Genomic DNA, 27,949 nt, shown 5'->3' on the forward strand with positions numbered 1-27,949 from the left:
CTGTATTTGAGCAAGAGTGCTACAGAGGTATATAGGGCATATATAGGCTGATTGCTGTAGAATATTCAATTTTATTAATTTGTTAACTTGTTGACATTTGTGAAATTCTCACACAACATATACTATCAGTCAGAAGTCTTAGAACACCTCCACGTCTTTCACTATTCCACAGTGGCACTGTTGCACAGCCCAGGCCGGCCTGCTTTACTTATTTTATCCCTTATTCATCTTAGCAGTGACTTTCTTACTGCCACTCCACCTGTCAGACCCTCACCTCACAGCTGAAACCGAGACTTAGTCCATTGTTGAGCTTTGCTACCTAAGCTGCCCATCACACAAGCTGTTGACTCTCAGAAACGTGTCCTCTGATGCTGTTGTGATGGAGTCCATCAGGTGTCATCCTGTTCCAGACCTCATCCTCTCAGTTTTCTCCAGCTTCCAAGAGTCTCAGTGGAAACTGTACTCACTCTGTACTCGCTCTGGCTGCATCCGTCGTTTCTCTAAAGGAAAGAGCTCCACTTTTAAGGGTTTGTCTGTGTTTCTTTGTGCAGTGTCTCCTTCTAGTCATTGTGAAAGCAGTCCAGATGTGCATTGGTGTTTAAATACCACTGAGTTCAGTAACACCGTCTGTTCCAACACAGCTTTTTATACAGACATCTGAATTGTTTGCTAAAATTTTCAAAGCTTAATTTACTTGCATTGCTACAGACCAGCTGTAAGTTGTTGACCAATGGCTTGTTCCCTGAAAAAGGAACCCATTATTTTATGCAGTTTATGAAATGCTCTCCTGTCCGTTTACTGCCTGGCTTTGTACCACCCCTGGACAGCTGGACAACAGGTATTTTTAAACAGTGTTAATGGGAATAATGGGACTATTGTTGCCTTGTAAACATCTGCATTTTTGAGCTTAGCAGTAGCAAGCTCCCTTTCTGCATCCACAGTGACCCGTTTGCAGATCAGGGTTTCAGAACATTACTTCAGATCGATCTTGTGTTGAACTCCATGACGACGGGCAGCTGATGAAGTCTACATATCTTAGTTCAGCTCCCTAAGGCCTTGTGTGGGCAATCTTTTAATCTTTTTAAGTTCAGGCCCCAGACTGGCCTACTAGCTTAGTGAGGAGATGCTCTGTATTCGAGCAAGAACAGAGTCAGAAAATTAAGATTGATTAGGCTTTTAAAAACTTATGCTTCTCATTCTGAGTCTCTCTCTCTCTCTCTCTCTCTCTCTCTCTCTCTCTCTCACTTCCTCTCTCTCTCTCTCTCTCACTTCCTCTCTCTCTCTCTCTCTCTCTCTCTCTCTCTCTCTCTCTCTCTCTCACTTCCTCTCCCTCTGTCCTCTGAAGTAGATTAATGACCAGTGTAATTGCAGCAGACTAATACAGATGTTCCTCTTTGCTCTCTCATTGTCTCAGCCAAAGTGCTTATTGGTCACAGAAGAGAGACTCGATAGTTGATTGGTTGTATCTTAAAGGAGCCTACAGTGGAGGTTAAATAAGCAGGGCTCTTTTTCGTCTACACATAATCTGTGGTGGTCTTTGGCTACTTTAGCTTTAGCGTTCTTCTTCTTCGTCTACTTCTTCTACTTCATTTTCACCTTCATTGTCTTCTTTACCTACTTCCTCTTAGCCTTTATCTTCTTTCTCGCCATCTGCGTCTTTATCTTCTCTTTGCTCTGCGTCATCATCCTCGTCTCCTTCATCTTTTCATATCCCTAGTCCTCTTTGTTTTGTCTTCATCTTCTTTTTCTTGCTCACCTTTGTCTCTGACGTCTTTTTGTCTTTTTTGTCTTCTCCCCACCCTTTTCTTCATCTTTCTCATTTTCATTGTGTCTTCATCTTCTGCCTCTTGCTCATCTTTGTCTGCAGTGCCCTCCATGATAATCTAGTACTTGGCGTCTTGCAGTGTACCCTTAATATTTCATGATCATTAAGTCTCCAGGTGACAGCAGGCATCGACAAATCCAGGGCTGCTTTCTGGAAGACGGGTGTAGTGGGATTTTTTGTCCAGTATAGGGAAAATTCTTCCATCATCAGTTGTGGAAGCCTACCAGTCGCTACCCGTTCTCCTTCTTCTCCTTAATAATGTTCCAATGCTGAGTCTTACTGTTTCGTTCTTGTTTCTAAACCTTGTAATGGTTGCCTTGTCTTTCATTTCATCAACTCCTGCAAAGATGAGCCAAGTCTACGATCCAAGACTAGATGGAGGGGCATCTCCTGTGTCACTGGCTGCAACACAAGCCCAAAGCATGATCAGTTGGAAGCCCAAGCCTAACAGTTGGAAGAGTACTCTTTTCATGAACTTCTAAGTTCGCTCATTGTAGCCCAAAAATTCGATTTGTTGCCAGCATGCTTCAGGCACGTTTAGATATTCCTTTCAAAACATAAAAAGGTTTTTATGGTCTTCCAGAACCCAACTTGACCTCCACCGTTTCTATTAACTGCCAGTAATTATATTATTGCTATATTATAACTGCCTGGCATTATATGATACTGAAGAAAAAGGTCCCTGAAAACTCTTTTGTTAAGGCAATCTTAGCCAGGGCAGTGGCACCACTGGTCAGTGTTGGCTCAGTAGTTTGAGTATCAGGCTATTGATGGACAAGGTTATGGGTTCAGTACCCGGTCCTTAACCTTCTCTGCTCCCCAGACTCTGCAATGGAGACTGCCCACTTGGCCAAAGGCTACTGATTGTTAGGATGGGGCTTGAGGAGACCAAGTATTTCTAAAGCTCTGAAAGTGCCATCACTTTTTGGGCTTTTTCCCAATCCTGGCAGTGAACAAACCCTAGCCTTACCGCAACAGACATACACATACCTAGCAAAACAGAGATTTTAACTGGGGTGCCCAAAGTTTTGAATGCAGCCTCAGACTAACCCGTTTTGTCAGCAGTGGAGAACCTCTGAAGATCGTTTGTTGTTTTGAGAAGCGTTTGTTGTTTAGTTGTTTGTTCTCTTGTGACTTCACTTTAGCAAGAGCTGTCTTAAGTGCTCATATGTGATAAGGAGCTGTTACACAAATGCAGACTTGCTGATGAAGAGCAGAAAGGCTTTTGAGTCCTTGTTTGTCGTTATATTTAGGTGTGTGCATGTGAACATGTGTCACGGTGCACTAGAGTGTAGTCCAAAAAAATGACTTTTTTTTTTCTTTCCCCCTCCCCTTCCCTGCGTCTGTATGAAAAATGGCCTTGAGCAGAGCGCTGCAGCAGGGCAGGGGAAAGAGCACTGCAGGGGTGCTAGCGGAATAGTGAAAGATAGCCAGAGGACTAATGCAGGAACGGCCAGCAAATAAGAGACTAATTCAAACGCACAGCTGGAAAGTGAAAGGAAATGTGGGACTATTTATGTACTTCGGTCAGAACAGCATTACAGAGCGGAACCTCTATGTTAAAGCCACTTTTGCATACCGATGTGTTTTGTATGATCCTGCCATCATTGTTGACCGAAGCATCCATTGTTATAGATTAGGATTGTCATAGATTCAGCACAACCTCCGCTGATGTGAAATTATTTACGTCACTCAATAATAGCTCCTAAACACAGAGACCAGAGGATTAGGCATCAGGTCTACATAGTCACTCGTGGCATCAACCGAAGATAATGATGGACATTATGCTGGAGCAAACAACTACTCAGGCAGCGGGACCAACTATCTGAGGGTAAAGGAAAGGCAAAAAAAACATTCAGTGGTTTAATAAGAGAAGAATGTTGACCTTGTTGACAAACTAGGGGCTATAGGGGCTCTAGTTTCTTGCTGCCTGCTGGTTGGTTTCTCAAAAATAACACAATAAGAATATTCTATGTGTAAGGTCTAAGCATACCTTTTAGATCTGATATTCTGATATCTGAAGTTTCCTAAAGTTTCATAACCAAAAGCACGAAGAGTGCCACATAAAAGTCTTATTAAAAAGAAACCCAACTTGACCACCACCATTTCTATTAACTGCCAGTAATTATATTAGATACTGAAAAAAAAGGTCCCTGAAAACTCTTTTGTTAAGGTCTTTAACCTTCTCTGCTCCCCAGGCTCTGCAAAGGAGACTGCCCACTTGGCCAATGGCTACTGATTGTTGGGATAGGGCTTGAGGAGTCCAAGTATTTCTAAAGCTCGGAAAGTGCCATCACTTGGCTTTTTCCTAATCCTGGCTGTGAACAAACCCTAGCCTTATCGCAACAGACAAACACATACCTAGCAAAACAGAGATTTTAACCAGGGTGCCCAAACTTTTGAATGCAGCCTCAGACTACAGTCAGAGTGCCACATAAAAGACCTTATCAAAAATTTGGTAATGTAATTTAATGTAATGTTTCACACACGGCACTGCACTAAATGCACTTACGCAGGGCCATTTGCGCTCCCCTTTTAATGGCGCATGTAGCTGGCAAGTAGCCTAGAAGCATCTAGAAGCATATTGTGGCATAATTTATCACAACAACTATGAAAGATTCATCCTATTGCCCACCCTTTTTTTGCTACCTTTATAAGAATAGTGTAGAAAGCTACACTTTCAGGGCTCCTTAGAGCTGCGACTGTCTAGCTAACTGTTGGTCCCATCATCAGATAACTGCATGTTTCCACAGCCATCCATAGTTGGGAGCATCGTGGTCATTTTTGGTCTCTTTCTCAACACTCAGTAGTGTCTGGTGGTCCTCCTTCCATCTTCTCTCTGCCTTTTTCCTACCATTTTCCTGACACCCGAGAACATGGATACGCCAAGGTATTGCCATACTAGACACTAGCTCAGAATTGGCATAATGCATCTAAGAATAAAGGCAGCCTTATTAAGTGATTGGAAAACATGAGAGCGCACTGAAAGCTACAAAACCACATGCGGACGCATTTTACTGCGCTCAGATTCCCTGAAAGTCCCTAGATACTGTGTATCGCCCGTGCAGAAGGGTTATTATCAGCGATAATTGGCTTTAGCTGTAATTTAGCAGTAAAGAGGCCATGAGTTTGAATAACAGCTCTAAAAGAAACGCTGCACAGTGTCGGAGCTACAGCTATCCCCTAATTAAAAAGTGCTTCGGGGGGGCGGGGTTAAACACTACTTTTAGTAGTGAGGCAGCCCACAGTGCAGCGAGGCCTGGCACTGGGAATGCAGTCCAAAAAGAAAGGGATTCCGGACTGAGCTCACCTCGAACTCTTCAAAATATGCCTGGTGTTACTCACAAACAACAATCGTGGGGTGAAATTGGATCACCTCAGAATGCCATGAGGAGCAGAAGCATCACAGTGTTTTGAGTGGAACATGAAAGTGTGAGAGCCAGCTGGGAATGCTGTTGATATCAGGGAATATGGGAGAGAGAACAAGGAGGAACCTCAAACACAAGCTGAGATCTGTTTATCAATTGAGAAATAGTATATGTGTGCTGTAGATGCACAAATTGAATAATCTGAAGGCTGTGGTGTAAAAATACCAGTGTCTGGAGAGACACGGTTGTCTAGGGCATAAAACTACAACCCAGACGACTGTAAACAGAGACAGAACGATGACTGAGAGGCTGATAGTTGAGAAGTATATATGCAATACAGTGTAAAAGTTTGAAATCTTAGTTTTTAGCTGCTGTACATTCCTGGAAACAGGCCCTGACACTGGCCTACAAAGCCAAGAATGGACCGTACTTGATGGCGATGGTCAAGAGCCAATCTGTACCAAGAGCCCTTCCAGCTTCAGGTACGGCTCGGCTTCACCCACCATCCTTTAAGATCCACAGAAGACAAGCGTCCAGGCTTTTTTCTGTCCTGCACCGAAGTGGTGGAACGAGCTTCCCCTGGGTGTCCGAACAGCAGAGTCGCTCACTGTCTTCAAACCCAGACTGAAGACCAACCTCTTCTGGGAATACTTGAGCAAAGCATAGTGAATGCAGAGTGCTGTGGTCTCCATACTGACTTCTGTATTTAGTAGTATCTAAGCTTAGAGGGATCTTTTGGATTCTAGCCGATAGAAACTAGCTAAGGGTATTTTCTGAGTAAACAGTGAAGCACTGGATAAGAGCGTCTGCTAAAAGCCTTCAATGTAATGTAAATATTTTATTTATTATACTAAATTCAGTACACCCTATCCTATATGGTATACAGTCTTTCGTACTGAGATGTAATCCTGTTTTTAGAATACACGCATTCCAAAATCTTGAACCCTAGGCTTATTAAACAGGAAGTACTAATTGTCCAGTAGCTACAGGTAATTCTTTAGTAACTGCTATAAAAGTAATAAAATAAAAAAATCAAGGTTCACATATGAACACTTCTCCCGTGCTGCATCACGGTGTATTCTAATGTGTTGAACCATTGCATTGTGAACGTTACTTGTAATGGTAATGGAATATATTGCACTGCATTTGCATTTAGAATGCATTTACAACGGTAAATATTCAGCCCCACTCTGGTCACACGCTATTTGCAGTCAAAGTTGGTTTATATGATCCCTTTGTTTTAAATGACTGTTTAAACACAAGCATGCTTATTTCTATGCTAACGACTTGCATAATAAGTGTGCGTGTGTTTTTTTTTTGCTGTTTTTGTGTGTGTGTGTGTGTGTGTGTTGTATACAGTGGTGATGATGACATCCTGAAGGATTATGCAGACCCTTTGAAAGTGCTGGAAGACATTGTGAAAGCGGTGCAGGAGGATGTGCAGAAGGGGTGAGTGGATCCACTGATGCGGTTTCTTTATTCTTTCTCTTGGTGTTTACAGCCTTTAACAGAGCAGCATCTCTGCATACCCTCAACCCCACACCATAGACCTTAAACATACACTGGCTCATTGGGCCTGCCAGGAAAACATAGCTGTTTTTGCCTTCAGTCTACAGATTCCTCAGTACTCTTCCCTTCTTTTCTCTTTTATGTGTTCATGCGCTCAAACTATTTTGAGAATGTTGTGTACAAACATTCGTCATGGACATAAATGTCATGGCAATATTAGGCTTTCAGTGATTTCTTTGAGCTATTCCTTTTCTCAGGCAGAACGAGCGACTGACTTTTTTATTATTATTTATATATCTACATCCACCTAGATTATTAATTCAGTGATGCTGAACATGGCAAAATCTCTTTTAACTTGTAAAGGCCAAGGCCTCTTAACTTCCTGTTAGTAATCATGATTGACCACAGCTGGTAGGTGGTCACGGTGTCCACATAAAAAGGGTTTGTTTGACAGCAATCCTGGGATTAAGGTGGAAAGGTGGATTCTTACTTTTAATGGAATGGAACTTGGTTTAGATGGTCAAGAATGACATCAAATGCATGAAATTCTGTTTTTTTTTTTATTAAAGATGGATGTTGTACACATATTCCAGCCCAGAAAAAAAAAGTTCAAAGAAATAATTGCAAGCGCAATATTGCCAAGACATTCATGTCCAAGATGAGCATATGCAAACGTCCACTCACTGTATTCTACTACATCAGTTGTACTTATCCTGATTTAAATACTAATTGCACTCCCAAGACCAATTCTTTCAGCCGTCTTGGCATTGGCCCCAGCCTGAGGAGATCGCAGGTTTGATCCCAGGTGATGCCACGGCGTTGGATGTGTTCACACATCCCCTGTCCACTTCAGACCGGCTCCCAGCAATAAATTATTCAGTTTTTAAGGTGTAAGATGTTTAAGATGTAAGATTTCTCCACTTGCATAAAGAAGAGGAAGGTCAAAAGAAAATTAGACCTGCTCGACCACCTAAAGTGCTTCAGTTAGAATACAGAAAGAACTTCAAGCTCTTGCGTCAGATCTGTTTGTGTTCATCCTTCCACTGTGAGAACACAACTCAAGCTGATCAAGCTGATCCTGTTGAGAAAAACACCATTTGTAAATCGAGCTGCTGAAGCTGCTGCTGTTATCAGAACAATGGACTGACCACCCCAGAATTCAGACCTCAACATCATTTACATGGATTTGAATAGTGAGAAGCAGAAAATGATCTAATTACTAACTCTGAACTTTGGAGATATGGCAAAATCTTGCTGCAGAAAAACTGAAAAATTGAAAAAAAAACTTTTTGACTGGAGTTGAAATGCTTGAAAAATGTGATCCCTGACTTTTGTACAGCACTCTGCGTAAAAAGCTAAAGCTGATGCTGCTTGCTAAGGTACTTGTTTGAGGGATAGACTCTCTGAGAGGTGTATAGGCAGGACAGACAAGCCATGACAGCCATCACACCCAGTCAGATAGCACTGTGTCAGGTTTTTTCTCTGTCACTAGACGTCTTCACGGAACTCAAGGCTAGCCCATGAATAATGGAGGATTGGGTCTTTTTGTGGTGACAAGAAACAAGTTTTTTTCTATTTTGCCAATTATAGCAAGTTCAGTTGTACATCATCCCTCTTTTATTCATTGTTGAAGGAGAGAACTGTAGAACAGCTGTCATTTACTGCCTAAAAAAATGACCTCTAACTCCTTCAGCAGAGCTCTTAAAAAAATTCTATTGGCGTAAGGTTGCACTTTCTCACTAGCAGCACCTACAGGACATATATTCCACTGAGCAGCATTTATTAATGCTATGTAATTCTTATAATTACCTTTAAACACTGTTACTTGTTTGTGTGCTAGAAATACCTGTTTTATCGTGCTGGCTTTTGGCAGTTTTTTCCCTTTGATAGAAAACTGCGACTTCAGTCTGAGTGCGTCTCCAGCATTAGTGGAGGTTAATAAAAAATTTGATACGGGCTTTGAGGAAAGGGCCTTCTTAAGTCTGTCCTCCGTTGCTGTGTCCCAGGGGAGATGCGGTGTCGTCTGAGGACCTGTTGGCATGGTTACGGCCGTTCTGCGGGGACGACTCGAAGCCTGTGAAGCTCCGGATCGAGGTTCTGCAGATTCTGGAGCATTCTTTCCACCTCAGCGACGAGGACATCCGCCTGCTGGTGTTCTTCAGGAGCCAGGCAGTGCTTAAAGCCTGCTGGCCAAGCAGAGAGGTACACATGCACATGCATACTCATAAACACACCACAGAGAGACATGTGTATCTTTACAAAGAAATTTGCTTTCATCTGGGCAATATGGGGATATTTTCAAAATATCAAAACAGCAATGCATTTTGTACAGTGAGTGATAATATACTATTCTAAGCACATTGTGGATATTGTCAGCATTTAAACATATTATGGACATGTTATGAAAAACTCCCACACATTATGAAATAGGGGAGTTCCATAGAGCATTCAACATGCTATCCAGATTTGAATTGACATCCTACTTCACAAGATGTCTCAGTAAAGAACAGGAGATGTGAACTCTCTTGAAGTTAATAGTAAGTAACAAGTGCTAACTGAGTGATGTAAACTCAATGTGAAGTAAATGATAGCTAACTACTGCATACAGGATGAGATGTGGACTCAAGGTGAAGTAAATGATAGCTAACTAGTCTAAACAGGGAGAGATTTGAACTCAAGGTGAAGTAAATCATAGCTAACTAATGCAAACAGGGAGATATGTGAACTCGAGGTGAAGTAAATTATGGCTCACTAGGGCAAACAGGGAGAGAAGTGAACTCGAGGTGAAGTAAATGTTAGCTACCTAGTGCATACAGGATGAGATGTGAACTCAAGGTGAAGTAAATGATAGCTAACTAGTCTAAACAGGGAGAGATGTGAACTCAAGGTAAAGTAAATGATATCTAACTAGTGCAACTAGTATTTGCAACTGTATTTAGTCTTTTTTAAAACCAGTATGTCATGTGTAAGAATATCATTATCTTTAGCTTGTCAGTTTTTCTTCATAGCATCATCAGTATTGTGATATATTGAGTAGTGCTTGTTTACACAAGGCAGATATTGTAATGGTGGTTAGAATGCTTGTTCCTGCTACACAATCCACACATTCTGTTCACTGATTCGCTTACATGGCACTAGTTGGTATGGCGGGTGAGTTATAATCGTGTTTTTCTTGAGGCATGACGAGTGTGTGTGTGTGTGCGCACAGACATGTTCGTGAAAAGGCTGCGTTTGTCCAGGGATTATCAGACGTCTGCTTTGCCATGCTCTTTTGGCTCACTCTTTACTGCTTGGGGGAGCGGACCATGTCATGGTCTGTTCAGTGGGTCATCACCTCGCTGTCTGCACAGTCTCCACATAACACGAGAAAGCACGAGATACAGCTACAACCATAAAGCCTGCTGGAGTTTCAGGCGCCTCTCTCCCGTGTCCTCTTTCTTTCTGTCTCTCATTCTCTTTTACTCCCTCTCTCGCCCTCTTTCTGCTCGCTCTCTTTTTCTCTTTCACTCTCTAAAAATCTCCCTCCACCTCTCACTTCCTCTGCCTCCCTTGTTCTCTCTTGTCTTTTGTCCTTTTCCTCTGTCCTTTTCCTGTCTCTGTCCTCTCTCCCACACGCCCTCTGTTTCTCTCTCACTCTCCATCTTACACTCTTTCTCTCCTGTTCTTGCACTTGCTCTCATTTTCATTTGCTCTCTCCGTGTCTCTCACTCACTCTCTTTCTCTCTCGCGCTCTCTCTTTAGTTCTCTCTCCCTCTTTCTCTTTTTTGCTATCTCTCATTCTCTTTTGTCTCTCTCGTTCTCTCCCTCTCCTTCTCTTTCTTGCTGTCTCTCATTCACTTTTGCTCTCTCACCATCTCTCTCTCTCACCTCCCTCCCCTTACTGTCTGCTCTTTTTCCCCCCCCTCTGGAGAATTGAGTGCCCTTGTTGTACTTTTTGAAGAGAGAGAGGGGAAAAAAAGAGGGAGGACTGGGAGAGAAAACCTTTAAAATGTCGCTTCACATCCACCTGCAGTCTCATCACATAGCTGGGGAGAGAGAGTGAGAGAGAGAGAGGGGGAGTGAGAGAGGAAGAAAAAGAGTGAGAGACATCTCTAAGAGGTTTGTGTATTAAACCTGAAGTACTCTTGAAAAAAGGCCCGGTGAAGGATGGCTGGATGGGAGGATGGATGGATGAATAGATGGACAGAGGAGTTTGTAATAGGGGTCTGAACTTTGAAAAGAGTGCTTCAAGGCACTACAGGAGCTGTTGATAGACAGCTGTGTTAGTTTATAGAGTGAAAAACAGGACAAAAAGTTTTCCTCCATGAGCCACCACTAACCTGGGAGTGACTCCAGCATGTACAATACACACAAACCAGCTTGTCAGCAAATCTTTATGCTTCCATGACATCACTGAACAGCTCCTAAAGCATAATTATAAAAAAAGCCAGAGGATTTACAAGCCAGAAATAGAGCGATAAGGTTTATATGACCTTAAGATCTGAAGTGAAGAGCTTTTATGCTCACTTGCCAACCACTTTATTAGAAACACCTACTGTAGAGCTCCATCTTGATGGTGTACAGGTAGAGACAGTGTTGATGTACAGGTAGAAACATGTCTCAACTAGTGGATGGTTGTGGGTTCCAATCCCAGGCCTTATTGGTGCTCTGGGTTGTGAGCTCAGGTAGAAAAAAAAAGTGCATGCGAAGTTTGATTGCCGTTAGGATAAGATAAGATAATCCTTTATTAGTCCCACAGTGGGGAAATTCTCAGTGTTAGCTTTGGAGTGTGAGAGTGTTTTCACACCTGTCCCAAAAGTCCACACCCTGGACTGGGATCGTTTTGTGGAAGGGCATGGATGCATGTATCAATTGGGCAGTTTTAAAACGTCACTTTTCTGTGAGCGTTTTTGCGAAATGGTGGGGCCTAGGTTCATCCGGTTATCTTTTTTTTATTATTATTATGATTATTATTATTATTGTCCAGCGAAGAGCTGAATTTTTTTCCATCATGGCATTTCACTGTACAGGAACACCTGGTTTTTAGCCATTCAGGCAGTAGGTCGAAGCAGTCACATGAAAAGAAATTAACCACACAAGGTGCCGGGATCAGATAGCTTCAAAACCTATGTGCAGCGGGCTGCACCAGAGTTCGCTTGATGTGAATCCCTCACCACCGATTTCAGGAGGACCAAAGATGGGTTCTCTGGACCGCTTCCAGGCTGGAAAGCAGCTTTAACACTTGACCAGACAAACCAAACTCGTCAAACTGGTCCACCATCAGAACTTCTTGGGGTTCCCAAGGAGACTGTGTGCTGAAAAACACTGCTATACCACTACTATAGCTTCGAAAGAAGAGCCTTAGGGTATGGGGCTAAGCTGAAAAATCTAACTGCATGTCTGGATTGGTTTGACTTGAGTTAACCATTCCACCACACAGAATATGCCCTTTCACATTTCAGTGCACAATGACTGAATTGAAAAGTACCATAGCATGCACATTCTGGTTATTTTAAGGATGTAAAAATCAATGTATGTCTATGTATCGATCAAAAAAAAAAACTTAGATGTCGTTGAAATGAAACTCTTTAATGGTGGACTTGTGACTTTTATGGGGTAGTTCATTGAACCAAGGCAGCTTGCAGGAGCTGCTTGTTAAAGCATTGTTAAAGCACGGTTTTAACACTAACAAAAAAAAACATATAATGTGTCCTCTCAGCATGGCAGTCTCTTTTCAAGCCAGAGAGATTGTAGCTGGATTAGCATTTACCCTTACTTTCTTTCGCTTCCCAGGGTTTGGCTTTCTAATAAATAAATAAATAAATACATGTCAAAATGATGTCTGTTTAGTTCCAGTTTGGCAGTCAGTGTCAGCTAGCTTTTAGCCTAAACAGCATCATATTATCCTGAAATGGCCGCTACATTAAATTGGGCTATCTCCATTTTACTGCTCTGTTTTGGTTATGCAGGCTTTTATTGTCCTTCTGCCTAAGTGGAAGTACACAGTGGAGCGACTTGATGTTCCTCCCGGACGTCCAGGATGGTGCAACAAGGAACAGAAACACAGTACAGATACATGAAGTATAAATGTAAATGTGCAAACATGGAATCAGAATGCTACAATTACTCGGATGTAATTTGTACTGAGGTGGAGGTGAACAGTCCGTTTGTACACAGTATTTAAAGAGTCTGGTAGTGATGGCTGAGAAGCTCCAGTACCTTCTGCCAGGCGGCAGCAGCGAGACAGCTTTGCGGACGCGGCATATGGTGTAAATGTCCATGATGGAGAGGAGAGAGACCCCGATGAGCTTGGCTGTCCTCACCAGTGGCTGTAGATTCTTGTGACATTGCGAGGTTGAGACAAACCAATTCCCAAACCAGACAGCGAGGCTGCTCAGAATGCCCTCCACAGTCCCCCTGTAGATGGGAGGGGAAAACTGAGCTTTCCTCAGTCTCCTCAGGATGTAGAGGCGCTGTTGGGCTCTCTCAGCTATGTAGCTGGTGCTGAGGGACCAGGTGAGGTTCTCTCTGATGTGAACACTGAGGAAGTGGTGCTCCTGGCGATTTTCTCAGCAGAGCTGTTGATATCCACCTTGTACTCTCCTGAGGTCAACAACCGTCTCCTTGGTTTTGATCAGGTTCAGAGATAGGTTGTGTTAATAAACTTAGAACATAGAACATCATGTCATTTGAACTGGGGTGCCAAAACCTTTGCATACAACTGTACATGTTGCAGAGTGGGGCTTCATTACAGATCAGCATGGTGGGATGGGGGGGGGGGGGGGCACTTAAGAAGTTAAAGGCTTCTCTTGCCATGCATTTGTTTAGCTGGCGTGCTCAACCACGTAATTGTTTAATTTGCTGAACCTGAATAATGTAAATGACCCTGTATTTATGCAGTCGCTCGAGGGTGTTTGATTGTAGTTTAATTGGGTTAACCAGTCAGTGCCTAAATGAAATGCAACCTTCAGTCTTCAAGGTCTTAAAGGGACAGCTCATTTATTGCAAATGAATGATTCTATAGAATGCTGCTCTGCACTTTCATTTACTTTAACATTTACGTCTGTGGCATTTGGCAGACGCTCTTATCCAGATTTAATTAGTGGTCTTTCCGAGGCGGGTGAATGTAGCGTTATGCCACGTTTGCATTACAATGGTAGGCGGATGTCAGCAAACCGCATATCAATGTGAACAGTGACCATGGCAGATTTTTGCTATTGGCAGCAGTGGTGGAATAAACCGGATGCCTGTTCAACTTGTATTGAAGTGTCAGTGAACTAGGGGTATGATTCTCGCTTTGGGTGCGAGAGCCCCTGTGTTCATATCCCGGACGATCCCCCAAGTCTGTTATAATGGTCTAGGGTCATACAGTAACAGAAAATAACAATGGGCTCTTTTCTCTTTTCCCAGAGCCACTATAGAGTTATGAACCTGTATGGATGAAATAAGACTTCAAAGGGTGAGCATATGCCAAAACAACAAGCAAAACATTGTCACCAAAAAATACAGACTAACGTCCAGGTTGTCATAGGGGAAATCTCTCCCATGATCAGGCTTTTCCAGCCCCTTTTATAGAGAGCTCCTCTGGTGGCCAATTGCAGTACTGCACACTAACATGAAAAGGTCAACAAAAACACAGCATTGGAAACACTTTAAGGACAAAGGAGTGGCTAACGCGGTCACCACCAACTCGCACCATCTCCATAGCAACCTCCATAAGCTGTTGGAACAGCGGTATCATTACAAACGATAATGTGCATTCAGAGCACTTCGTAGGACAAAATAATCGCTAACTGCATTCCTTCGCACCATCACTATAGCAACCTCCATATTTCACGATGGTAACCTCCATATTGTTGTATGCCGCCACTTGTCACATACAGCTGTAAGACATTGGAACAGTGGTATCATTACCATGTGTTCAAACCACTTTGTCGGACTTGTAGTGACTAACACCACATTACCTTACACCATCTCTATGGCAACCTTGATTTAACTAAATGCCCCCATATTTGTATAATGTAGTGGGCTGGGGATTGAACCCCAGTTAATGGCATTACAGGCAGCAATACCAACCAGCGTTGTTGCATCTAGTTTTGAATTGTTAGCAGGAGATGATATTCAGTACTGTATGTAATACTGTATGAGCCCATTATTCGGGAAGTAGTTTTCCCAGCCTATAAAGTGTACTATTGCCTTTTTGTCTCCAAAAAAAAGACTCTTAATTTTTGGGCTTGCCCATTGCCTGTTCAGATTGAATCTATGTTTCATAGAAGACAGGCCCTCTTCGCTGTAGCGAGGGCCATTTATTTCTCCGTCCACATTTATGGCCATTATTTGGCTCTCTGGAAATGAGCTGTATTCGCTTTATGATGGTCTTGCAAGGTAATCTAAAGAGAGGGGGAAATGAGGGGAGAGCAGTAATGTGCAGCCGTGCCATGGCCTAGAGGCGCAGCAGTGATTATGGCCGGATTGAGGGGGAGGAGTGGTTCTGTGTGTGTGTGTGTGGTTTTTGTGTGTATGGGGGGGTAGGTAGGTGGATGGCTTTTTTTTCTTTCTACAGCGATATGTCATTGTAAGTGCAGAAGTGTTTTCTGATGGCTGCTGCGGAAGTGTAAATCCCAGCATGGGTTGAGTTGCTAGGAGGAGTCGAGCTGGGGGACGGGAGAAGGACGCATGTGCCCTCAGCAGCATCGGGCACCAGGCCACAGCATGCTGGCACAACGTTTTGTACCCACTAAGGGTGTGTGTGTGTACATGCTTGTTTGTGGGTTGGTGCCTCCAGGTCTCAGTGTCTGAGGTACAATCACTTTCAGCCTCTGCATCTCCGAGCTAATCAACCACTCCCTGCTCTCTGAATTCATGCCATAGAAACCTAGCACCTTTCCCTGGAGCCGGCTTCTGTGTTTCTCACATTTCATTCACTCTGAATGAACACTGTCGCTAATTTTAAGAAGTTGGACATTGTGATTAAGTGTAATGTCAGCTGCTGTGATTTAATATGGGCAAAAAAAATCAGGCTTTGGTAGTTTTAGTTCTGCCTTAAGGGCCGATGTGTACATCGTAATGTGCAGCAGAAGCTTACAAAAGGTAGTTAGGAGTCCTTTACAGATGTGCCCCAGTGTCCACCTAAACCTACAACTAACCCTAATGTTGTAGATAATCAACCAGTCTACTAGTCTAGTACAACTAGTCTATGAGAACTATGTGACCATATAAATATTGTTTACGAAAGCGATTAGCAATTTTCTTTGTTCAGATTGGTGTTTGAATACGGGGCTGTTTAAATACGGGGTTTGTTGGCATCAGTAACCAAGCATACCCTGTTCTAAACTAAAAAAAAACACGGATAGCAAACTAGCCTGATTATTCCATTCCATTTGGGGTCATTGTCCTGTTGCAGCACCCATCTGTGTCCAAGTTTTAGTAGTCTAGCTGATGGTTTGAGGTTATGCTGAAGGTATATTCTGAGGTAGTCCTCTATTATTGCATCCACTTTGTGCAATGAACCAGTACCACTGGCTGCAAATCAGCCCCAGAGCATGGCGCTACCACCACCATGCTTAACAGTGGCTTCAGCGTTCTTGGAGTTGAATGCCTCCTTGTGGCCAAACAACACTTTGTCTGTAACTCCAAGTATTATGGACTTTGTTGCTTAGTTATGTAGGCTATATGTAGGCTCTTGTTGCCTTCATGGCAGTTCTGGTGTGCTAATCCAACTTATCCAACTTTTACCACAAAGCTTTTGGTTGCAGTAAGAATTAGTACTGTTTTCCTGCACTTTCAGAATTGATTGTGGTGCTTGCGGGTGAAGATGTGGTCAGACGTGCTAGCTTCTGTAGAGGGCAGTCTAAAAGTGCACCCAGGCACCGGGAGAGGCGTGCTTGTGTGAGCTAATGGAAAGTTGAGCTGTCTCCTTTAATGAAAAGCACTCGGTGGATGATTGCACGGCTGTCTGATTAGGGAAATGACTTTGAGCGTACGGCAGTGGCGTCGTGATTGGATTCTGTTGTCTTTCTCCCGTGACAGCTGTGCAGCATTATGACTCGCGTTTGTCCCTAATGATTATTGTGCACTTTAATATGGACAATGTTTATTATATGTACACACATACACACACATACACAAGCTGTAATGTTCCACAGTAGAATTTTCCTCTTTAAAAGAAATGGTGTTTATAGAGTACACATTGGTTTGTTAAGCCCCTCATACACTGGCAATACACAACTGCCTTGCCATCCTTTGAGGGCTCTGCGCATTAAGATGAGCATATCCTCTTTAACAGCTGTTTGAAGTATAGGCTTCCAGATGAGAAGAGGAAAGGATGAGTGTAGATAGCTGAAAGGAAGATTATGCACATTATATGGATCATGTAATCATATGATTATACACATTATGCATACTAAGTTTCAGTACCATTATTTCCCCACGTACATAATTGCTGAAATATATACTCTAATTAAACTTCAGAGAGTGAAGCCTGAACAAAATGATGCCAGTTACGTTCTGTCAACATCTGTGATCAAAGTCGATCTAGAAATAATTTACAGCAAGCTTAAATGATCCAATATCAGTGAAATTTTGGTGAGGTAAAAGATACACTATTTGGACAAAAGTATTGGGACACCACCTTATTCCTCAGTTTATGCAGCTTTTGTTGGAGTGTCTCTACTGTATAGTGAAGGCTTACTAGATTTTTGAGCGTAGAAGGCCAGGACATTGGGTCCTTTTTACGGTAGAAAGGCCAGGACATTGGAGGATCACCACCCCACCTCATCCTTAACTTTGCAGCTCAGCCCAGTAGCCTTGGATTGAGCATTTGCTCATCTGTGTCAGCAATGGGTGGAACTTAAAGCACCTGAATGCATTTGTTAGAAGGGGCATCCACAAACATTTAGGTCTATAGTGTGTGTTTGCAGGTTTGTCTGAAACTTCTTACACTTGACAGCAGCAAGAAATTAACATGTAAAAAAAGGGGCCTGAAGTTCAAGACTGAAATTACAGTTTTAAGGTGAAAGTTAGACCCTGGATTTAGTGTTTTCTGGGTATAGATTGGATGTAAGGTTCCAGAAAAAAGCCCAGTTCTGAAGATGGCTGCAGTTTGAAATTGAATTTTAGCACCAATTTCTTTCAATCTGGACAAAAGCAGTAGCGCCAGATTGAAATCCCAGACAAGCCCCCAATTTTGTTAGGCTGTTTTCTAGTGGACTTTGAGGCACTCTGTTCAGTATCCTTCTGCCAAACCGAAATGGCTCCAGATTGAAATCCCAGACTAGCTCCCCATTCTATTATGGTGTATTCTGGTGGATGGCGTAAAAGCACTGGACATTTACCCTGCAGCTAAGTCCAAATGGTTTTGGAATAAAATCAGAGAAAAACGCTGTGTGGATTTTAAATTGGCCACAGACAGAAATTATGTTTGGGGGTTTACAGTACTTTATAGTACCCTTCCACTAAATCAAAGAGCTTAAAGATGGAAATCCAGCTTTTATTTTGGGGACAGTGTTTTCTGGTATCTGAAACACACTGTACATTTACCCTACCAATAAATTAGTGGAATCGAATATGAACAGTTTCGGGATTTCTTTTGGAGGTTTAAAGCACTTTTCTGTATTGTTTTTTGTTCTTGTTTTGTTCCATGTGGCACCCTTGTTCTGGAAAAAAAAACATAATTTTACTTGCCTTTTATTGCTGAAATGACAATAAAAGCCACTTGACTTGATTTGGAAAAAAAGAAAGCAAACTCAATACAACCCTTTTACTCAATAATACAAGCATTACTATGCACTATAATACTCCTTTAAGGGTTTCTTCGATAATGACCATATTTGTTAATAGTAACACCTTTAAGCTTAAAAATGCAATAATATTGAATACATGAATAATGGTAGAGGACCTTCTAAGAGTTTCATTACAGGTGTCATTCACTCTGGAGTTTTCCTCAGAGCAGAGGGAGCAGCAGGGGTCAGTATCGGGACACATATGGTTGCCGTCATGCAAACAACTCAAAAAATCTCCCAAAAATCTCCAAAATGATAACTTTACTAAAGCTGGGAAAACTCTCCTTAATTCTCAGTGATGTGAAAGCAGTTTGGGAGCATTACTATTGGTCCATTCATCATGAAAAATGCTAATGGATAAGCGCTAATCACAGCAAGCTAAGCAAATGACTGAACTAAACCCTGTCTGTAAAAGTGAGCCAGTAAGTACAATACATTCCTTAACAGTTCACATAGGACAGCAGTGGGTTTCCATAGCGATATTCTGTGCATTCGGTGCCCTTCCACCCAGCCTCAAGTTTGGAGTCGCAGTGGATAGAACCTGTCCACCAAACTGCAATGCGCGTGGTTCTTAAGCTAATAAGTTGTGTGATTTTCAGGCATGGGATGTCTGGGAAATTGGGCCTTGGAGTTTGTCCAGGTTCGCACAGCTTCTTCTGGCTGTTAGGCTTGGCACAGCTGTTCCTATTGAATTCCTGCTTCGAACCCTGACGCTAGCCATGATAGCTTGCCCCCAGTGCTGATGGACTCCGCCAGCACAAGGTCAACTATTGATATTGTTCCAGCGCGAGAGGGGACTCATAAATCACACGCACGCCGCCTGGCACGCTGTCCGCCGCCTCATTCCCAACTCTCGCGCATGCATGCACACACACACACACAGGCGTAGTGCCTGTCTCCCTTATGCCGTTTTAAAGAGCAGCATTCAAATCCTGACATTTCCGGCATGCAGGCATGGATTTTATTTTATTTTTTTATTTTTTTCCTGTGACTTAATTTTGCTCGTTCTTCTTTGCCGCCACTGCGACGAAATGTCACGTTGCTTTTCTGTGCCGGATCTTTATTTGGCCAACGAGGGCCTTCATCCTGTCTGGCTGGAGGGTTTGTATTTGGCAGCTGCCCTAGTCTCTGCCTGACTTGTAGATTTATTCATTGGAGGTGTTGCCGGTGCGATCGTTCTGAATAAACAATGACTAAACTGTTTGTGTGTGTGTGAAAATGGGTATTGGGATTAGACACCACAAGTAGTGTTGTTGCCATGGTCCCCCGACTTGATAATCTGTGCTCATTTATCATTTTATGAAGCTGTCAGTGTTTAAGCAGCAGGGTGTGTGGGTGTGTGTGGGTGTGTGAGTGTTTGTGTGTGTGGGTGTGTGTGTGTTTAACCACAGACAGGCTTAATGACTGGGGGTTAATGTGGTCATTAAAGCAAGGTCCCTGTTCCCCTTGGAGTTTGGCCTTAATATGGCCATGCTTAGCAGTGTATCGCTTATGTCTTTATACAGATGTCTATGTTTGTGTGTGTGTGTGTGTGTGTGTGTGTGTGTGTGTGTGTGTGTGTGTGTGTGTGCAATGCTTGACTGCTTGGCGCCACACAGGACTGGGTAGCTCCTAATGGCCAGCACTGATGTCTCTATTGTCATTGTCCTTGTTGGTTATGTGCTGTGCTGGGTTCTAGCTGAAGTCCTTGCTGCTCTTGCTTACTGGTAAAAGTCTTATTTGTGATCACTCACCTGTTTTTATGTACAATTAGTTGTGACCTATCAGCGTGTGTGTGTGTGTGTGTGTGTGCACGCTTGAGCCAATCCGCAGACTCTAATTACTCGAGTCGGCCTACAGTGCAAGTATCATACTGCATTGTCATGCATGGCTTGTTAGCAATGCATGCAAGTCATTTCTTCATAATGACGATGATAATGAGTGCAGTAGTGGATAATTGTGTGTGTGTGTGTGTGTGTGTGTGTGTGTGTGTGTGTGGGGGGGGGGGGGATAGAGGTGTAGTGTGATTACGCTTACACACTTGTACTTGTTTTTATACAAGAACATGAACTCCCTCTGCCATTAGTGCTACTTGATGGAAGGTTATATGCATACAGTAGATGTAGCAGAGGTTCCGTTCAGACAGTTTGAGCAACCAACAATTGTTGTTTAAAAGAAAATAATAGTTACTAAGTAAAAGAAATTTACAAAGAAATACTTAGATTATAGTTTTTATTATGGATTTTTGCGCCCCCCCCCATCCACCCACCCTGGAAGAGAGCAAGGCCAATTGTGCTCTCTCTGTGGCCCCCGGCTGCCGATGGCTAGCAGCATGACCGGGATTCGAACTAGCGATGCTCTGGTCGTAGTGACAGCGCATTATTCCGCTGGCTAGGTTGTTCAGCGAACTTCACTGCCACTGCATTACTCAAAGACCCCTCCATCATCTCCGTGTCTGAAGATTTCTTCTGGACCAACTTTCAGGTGCTGAAATTGGGAAACCAGAATGTTGTTGAAATTGGGTTCATTCATTGGTTATTGAAGAGACTCAGGTCTGAAACGCAATCTGGGTAAAAATTGCATAGTGTAGCCTTGGCTTTACACAGTTCCCACAGTTATTTTGTCCTGTGAACTTATCAAAACAAACAGGCACATAAACACGTCCCGAAAACTTCACCGAGTGGTTCCATCAGGCCCACAGTGTCAGCTGTAGTTTGTCAGTAACACACACACACACACACACACACACACACTCAGGGCTTGTGTGCCACTCTCTATCTCATACACTCAGACTATCTCTATCTCTCCCACACACACACACACAATCAGCACACACTTACACAGGCGCTCCATCTCCCACTTTTCAGCCTGAAAAAAGCCCACATCCGTCATCGCTGCCCTTACTCCTGTCCTCTCCATTTGGAGACAGAACAAGTTTGACTCCCCCTCTCCCACATTTATAACGTCTGCTTCCCTGCATTTAACTTAGCTTTCCTCCAACACAAAACACACACTTTGTCATGTTGTCTTCTGATGTTCTGTGTAACCTGGAGAGCCTGACAGGTTAACGTGAAGGCGTTTAGCAGTATAAAGGTGCTCTTCATATGCTGCATTTGTGTCTGCAGCCAGGTGCTTCTATTTTTTCCACAAATTAGTCATTTATAATTCCCAGTCTCTAGCTAGAACTCTCCCAGCCAGTGCTGAGGGAGTGAAGGCTAGCTTGTATTTTCTTCCAGTCACTAGAACCTAGTCACATCATCTCAAACTACCACTGATGCAACATCATTGGATAGCTGAACACTTCCAGCCAGCACTGGCTAGCATCACGCTAAGCGAACCTGCCCAGAGTGAGCGAGGCTAATTATGCAGCCTGGGACTCCCAGCCTCCCCTAAACACACTTTACAGTCGGTCTGATGCATCCTGTCAGCTTCCATCTAGTTTTACAGGGAATTCTTTGCTTTCCTGATCCAAAACAAGCCTTATGACTACATTCTAGTCATCTCTATTCAATAGGGGTGTGTGTGTGTGCGCATGTCTGGTGTCTATCACACCTGTCTGCATTCCCCTCGATACAGGATTTAAAAAGCAGAGATCTGTGCTCCTCATTCTCACTCAAGTGCTGGGATTTGGGTTGCCACGGTAATCTCCAGCATTGAGCTCCGAATCCATCCAAAGCACAGCCTTAATATTTAATTATGCTGCAGGTGAAGCTGCTGTTCGTCAGCTTGCAGACCTCGTGCGCTCCTGAGTGAGGCAGGAGAGTCAGCTGGGACTTTCTCAGCAGGAGGAGTTTGTAGACCCTCGCTTGTATGTCTTCGCCATCACTCTCTTCCACTCCCTCCTGATCTGCCCGGTCAGTTATCTCTGTCCTTGTCCGTCACTCTGTCTTACTCTGTGCGTCTCTCTCTCTCTCTCTTCCTCCATCTCTCTCCCCGTTCAGCTGTGCTCAGAAAATTGTGTGTTCTGCGATAGTTTATCATTTTCATTTACACACTTAATTTCTGTATAAATGACAAAATTGTTATGTTGAGAGTTGTTGTTATATTATTATGAACGATAGAACATAAAGCTTCTGCTATCAGCTGTTTTAGCCCTTAGCTTAACTAGCCTTAGTTTCGATCCTTTTTTTTTCTCTTTCCACTGTGTTCTAGAAGAGCGCCCTCTGTGGGAATGTGCTGGGATTTGTTCTTAAATAATGGCTGGTTAGAAACTAAACCATGTCTTCTCTATACTGTAGATACATTTAAATTAAATTGAATTTAAAAAATGATGTTTCAGCCCATACTCCAAGTCCTTCATCAGAAGTACAAAACACTGCACAAAAATTAAACAGATGTGGTCCACTAATGGGGACCAGGAGTGGATCCAGTTCTCCTCCTCTTACTAATCTAATGGCCTAAATGCGGAAAGACAGAGACATTCAGACGTTCAGCGATCTCAGTCAAAACCCTTTGGAAGGTAAAAGAAGTTGGGTTCCTTTTGGAGTAAGTGTATGTGGATGATATATCATAAAGGTTTTCATAGACCTATGAGGTTTAATACACTATTCAGGGGTCATTTACTATGTGAACTAATGTGATATTTATTTATTTAAAGAACATTTAGTGGTAAAAGTTGGGGGTGGTATTGATAAACTTCGTAAGTCCAGGGAAAGCTCTAGGATACATCATCTAGATATACTTACTCCAAGGGGGCTCAACATTGGAAATGGACTATACCATGTATTTTTTTATGTATTGCTCCAAGGTTTTGACTGGGAACCAGTGATTTCCGAACTAATGTCTTTGCCCTTCTGTATTTAGGCCACTAGATGTGATAGAGATGGAGATTGGATCCACCTCGTGTCCCCACTAGTGGACAACACCTGTTTGTTTGTTGTTTAATTAGTTTAATTAAATTATTATAGTTTAATTAAATGAAGACATTGGTTTATGATCTACAGCTTTTCCCTTGTTTTAGTCATGAAACTATCACAGGAAAAGCTTAGTTCTACAGCAGGTATCAGTTCCGAGCTGTGTTTCCCAACCTTGGTCCTGTATCAGTAAGTCCTGTAAGTCTGATCCGAGCGGTATCAGCTGATACAGGACTTCACCCTGGTCATGAAGCGCAAATCTATTTGAGATCATTTAACAGGTCAACACCGTTTTGATGGATGTGTGATGTGTGATGGCTTAGGCATGCAGTTTGTGAGATGCTAACAGGGCAGAACTCCCATCACTTGTTAGCTACTTGTAGCTTCTGGGCAAAAAATAAAGCTTCAACCTTCAAACACCTAACATGTCCTGATTGACCACACCTGGTCAGTTGGTTGCTTTAATAATGCGCCTTTTCATTTTATCATCAGTGCCAGGAGTGAAGTTTGGAATGGAGAGCAGTGTTTGTGTGTTTGTTGATGTGTTTGTTTCAGGTTTGGAGTTGTTCACAGCCGAGTCACCCTTTGTCGAAACCACCTGCATACACAGAGACCAATTTGTTTTCTCCAGGCAGCCTGGCTTTTCTGTCTGTTCTGTCTGGGCCTGTTTTTCTCCTCATGCTGAGCTGCGGTCACTGAGCCTTAGCTTGGTCAGGATTTGTCTCCGCTTACTATCCGTGACAGGGACAACATATTCACCCCGGGCATGTTCTCCTTATATGGCGGGGTCTGAAGGTCTGAGACCACATTGAAAATCGAAGGGTTTATTTCGTGTTTGAGAATTTAGAATTAAAGTAACAACCTCCAAGTAAAATGTAGAATAGCTAGTCAGGATTTGGCACTGTTTCTAGCTCTGAGTTTACAGTACAGCAGTTTTGTGGCATTGACTATGCTAAAGGTGTTTGTACATACATTGAAGCTGGTGTTCAAATCTCTTAATCAGAAGATTTTCCATACACATATGAAGGTCCATGAAGGTACAGCCATATATATATATATATATATATATATATATATATATATATATATATATATATATATATATATATATGAAATTCAATCACTTATTATTTTTTTATGCTTAATGTATATTTATACACAAAATATTAACTTTATGACTCCCAGCCAACACAATGTCAACTGAAATTACATTACATGAAATAATGAAATCCGTTATTTATTTATTTATTTTTTTTTTTAAATAATTCTAATACCAGTTATAAAGTCAGTTGCATAGCATATCTGTTTTTGGTCATTGTGGAATGTCATTTCAATATTTAAAAAAATAATAATAATAAATTAAAAGAAAAATAAATCTGTCCCAGTGATGTGGACTCCTTTACCTCTCATATAAAACAGTATACAATCTGTTGACAATTCTACTAAAAACATGTGGCCTGCAGTCAGTGATTTCTCTTCCTCTGGAGAGAAACCTGTGGAAGGCAGTGAGATATGTCAAACATCTCGTTATGTTATTGCAATATTGAGTGAATTTCCCATTAGATTTTGAATAAAACTATGAAAAACTGTGGCAAACAGGCACAAAATGGTGGAAAATGGACTGATGATTCTATTCTAGCTATTCTATTCTAGGGCCATCCATACAGTGTTCACATATACATGTACTGATACTAAACAATTAAAACAGTACATACTGTAAATTGAAAACAGTGACATATGGTGAGATTGGTGTTGCCCACTGTCTCTCAGGCGGAGACACACTGTTCAGCAAGGGGGGCTGTGAGGCCCACTCTGAGAATTATCTGTCATTTCTCCAATTCTGTAATTGTTTCGTAATTTGGTATCATCTGTTTTAAATGTGTGTGAAAATCTCTGCTGCTCTCTCATTTTCCCTCTTTTTCACACATACACACACACAGAGATCCATCCTCAGTATTGTCCTGGAGTCTTTTGTGCACTCTAATTTTCTAGTTAAGTGGTGCATATCAAATAAGGGTCAACAGCCTGATAGGTCTCCGCCAAGACAAACACAGATAGAACTTTAGGAGAGAAAGGGGGAAATAAAGAAGGGCAGTGGAGAGTGAGAGTGTGCACTTTTTCTTCTCAGTCTGATCTCCGTTTTCCTTTCATGCAGCCTCTCAGCCTGAGATTCGCTGTGTGATTCCACTGAAGTGAACACATGGTTGGTTACGTCCAGGAAATGACTTGAATATTGACTCCTTCATATCAATGGGCAGTGACGGGCGTGTGTGTGGGGGTTGCGCATTAATCACTTTATCGGCTTTCAGATTCCTTTTGTTCCTCATGTCTGACTCAGACCCTATAAGCCTGTGTCACATTGTGTATGTCTCTCTCTCTCTCTCTCTCTCTCTCTCTCTCTCTTTCTCTTTCTGATCTCTGCTCTCTGCTCTGTTGGAGGTTAGTGGAATAGGCTAGCAGTCAATATGGGCCAGCAGCGCTCCGGCAGCTGTTTGACTACTCTTAATAACGTTTGCGGACGGTTCCTAATGACATTTCTAGAATGGTTTCACACTCCATTGGAGCATTCAGGGTTTCGCCCCACAGCTAAATCTACAGAAACAGTTCACTGTCTTCAGAACAGGGTTTATGCACAGCCTACACCATGCTCCTATATCACTGTCTATCAGTAGGCCTCTGTTTTACCCGTCTGAGTCAGATTAATGAAGTGAAAGTAATGATGTCATTGGTTGCTGTGGTGGTAGTAGATGTGGATGTTTTTTTCTGCGTGTAATGTAGAGGTTCCTGATTTCGGTCCTGGGCATACCATGCTTTGCACATACGCTTAACACACCAGATCCAGCACACAAAGGAACTTGTTAATTAGATACTGATTTATTATACGAATCAGATGTGCCAGATGGGGAAAGCACATGAGCACTGGAACTCTTACTACACTACACTACACATATAATCAGAACAACCACACAAGTGGAGAGAAATGAGTGAAACAGGCCTTTCCTATGCAGGTGTTGTTGCAGACCACACTCTGCACACTCACATAACTCCAGAAGCGCCAACCGCCAGTCATTTGACCACTGCAATGCCCTGACCTTATACCTAGAAGTGTTGTGCGCCAGTCATCTGACCACAGGGTCCCTGACACCTCCTCTCATGACTCCTCCTATAATTGTACATTTTATCAGCTGGCATTCTTACGTTTTGTTGTTTTCCACCAGTGTGTCTTCTGGCCGGGCATTTATGCCCTCCACCTATATAGCACATTGAAGGCTTGTCTGTTAATAGAATACTAGGATCAATAGGATTACACAGGATGTCGATTAGCACATTTGATAAATTAACACAAATGACGTGAATGCATAAATTTTTAATATGAATCAAATGCAACAAACATAGTAATGTTCCAAATACACAAATTAGTATAATTTAATATAATAGTACAAATTAATATAATATAGTATAATAAACTACATAAAGAAATACAAAAAGAAGAATTACGTCATTCACCTCTTAATGTTATAGCTTTAGGGTAATATTAGTAGACAATAGTAACTTTAATTAGGCCAGAGTATTTTTTTTTTTTTTTTTTACAATATTTATTAATTATTTATTAAATTTTATCAAAAAATTTCTCCACATTTCCTCCCCAATTTGGACCGACAATTATTCAACCCGTAATTTATTAATTTATCTGTTACAAACATGGTTCTTCAAGGAACCAAAAGTGATTCTTCTTAGATGTTGTTTTTTCGTTATTCGGGATAATGGACAATTTTCGGGATAATGCAAGTTCACTCGTAACAGCTATTACTGGAAGTAGACATATGCTGGAAGGGCTTTCCATGCTCGAGGGCTGCAAATGAGCCTCCGTTATTCCTCCCTTCTGTTCGAATATTGTTTTCTTCATACTCAAGTAAAAGTTTGACGCCTTTCTAATTCACGCGTTGCAGAGCATCACTGACGGTTTGATTGTGTTCTAACAGTTTGATGAGTGTCGCTGTTAATCTTGCAGAGCTCAAATCCAACCCGATAATTATTGAATTACCACTTTACGCATGTGTTTACAAAACCCCCACCACAGACGCCTGGTGATTTGATTTACGGCCAGACTGAAAGATCTTGCATATGAACCGCTGCCTTTTCCGCCCTCGGCTGTGGAGTGAGTTTGAGTGACTCACTTCCTGAAGGCCCTGTTAGCCTGAATATTCATGACCTGACCCCTCCCCCTGTGTATGCATAAGTAATGAGGTGAGTGGGAGCTCCTGAAGTCTCGACACAAGTGCATTTTATTATTCAAATATTGAAATATTCACAGCTGTTTTAATGCACGTGTGTCCGGTGGGAGCGTGTCAGGAATGTTCTGGAGCTGAGATCCCCTCTCACCTTGACATTGGAACACTGCCGGGCAGGCCGATTTACCGCACAGACACACATACGTGTTCACATAGACTGGTCTTAGTGGTCTAAATGGATCTTCGAAGATGGTAAAATGCTCAAATCTCTAGGTTGAAAGGATGAATTCATGCCTGTGGGATCATGTCCTACTTATAGACTTAGCATATATTTAAATGGGTATATTCAAGAACACAGTGCCTTTTACAATGTGCTACATAGGTTCCTTCTCTTCTAAAACAAGAAAAAGCAAGCCTGTACACT

The 27,949-nt window shown here is 42.3% G+C and overlaps 1 protein-coding gene across 2 annotated transcripts in view; it reads left to right on the forward strand.

Annotated features, from left to right (window-relative positions):
- nbas (NBAS subunit of NRZ tethering complex) overlaps positions 1-27,949 on the forward strand; it is a 239,159-nt gene that overhangs the window by 166,460 nt on the left and 44,750 nt on the right. For both annotated transcript variants that reach the window (XM_072678887.1, XM_072678895.1), the window contains 2 exons: positions 6,553-6,642; positions 8,709-8,904. In XM_072678887.1, the coding sequence (XP_072534988.1) occupies positions 6,553-6,642; positions 8,709-8,904 (286 nt within the window). The remainder of the gene's footprint in view (positions 1-6,552; positions 6,643-8,708; positions 8,905-27,949) is intronic.

Source organism: Salminus brasiliensis, chromosome 1 (genome assembly GCF_030463535.1).
Source record: "Salminus brasiliensis chromosome 1, fSalBra1.hap2, whole genome shotgun sequence".
NCBI lineage: Eukaryota > Metazoa > Chordata > Actinopteri > Characiformes > Bryconidae > Salminus > Salminus brasiliensis.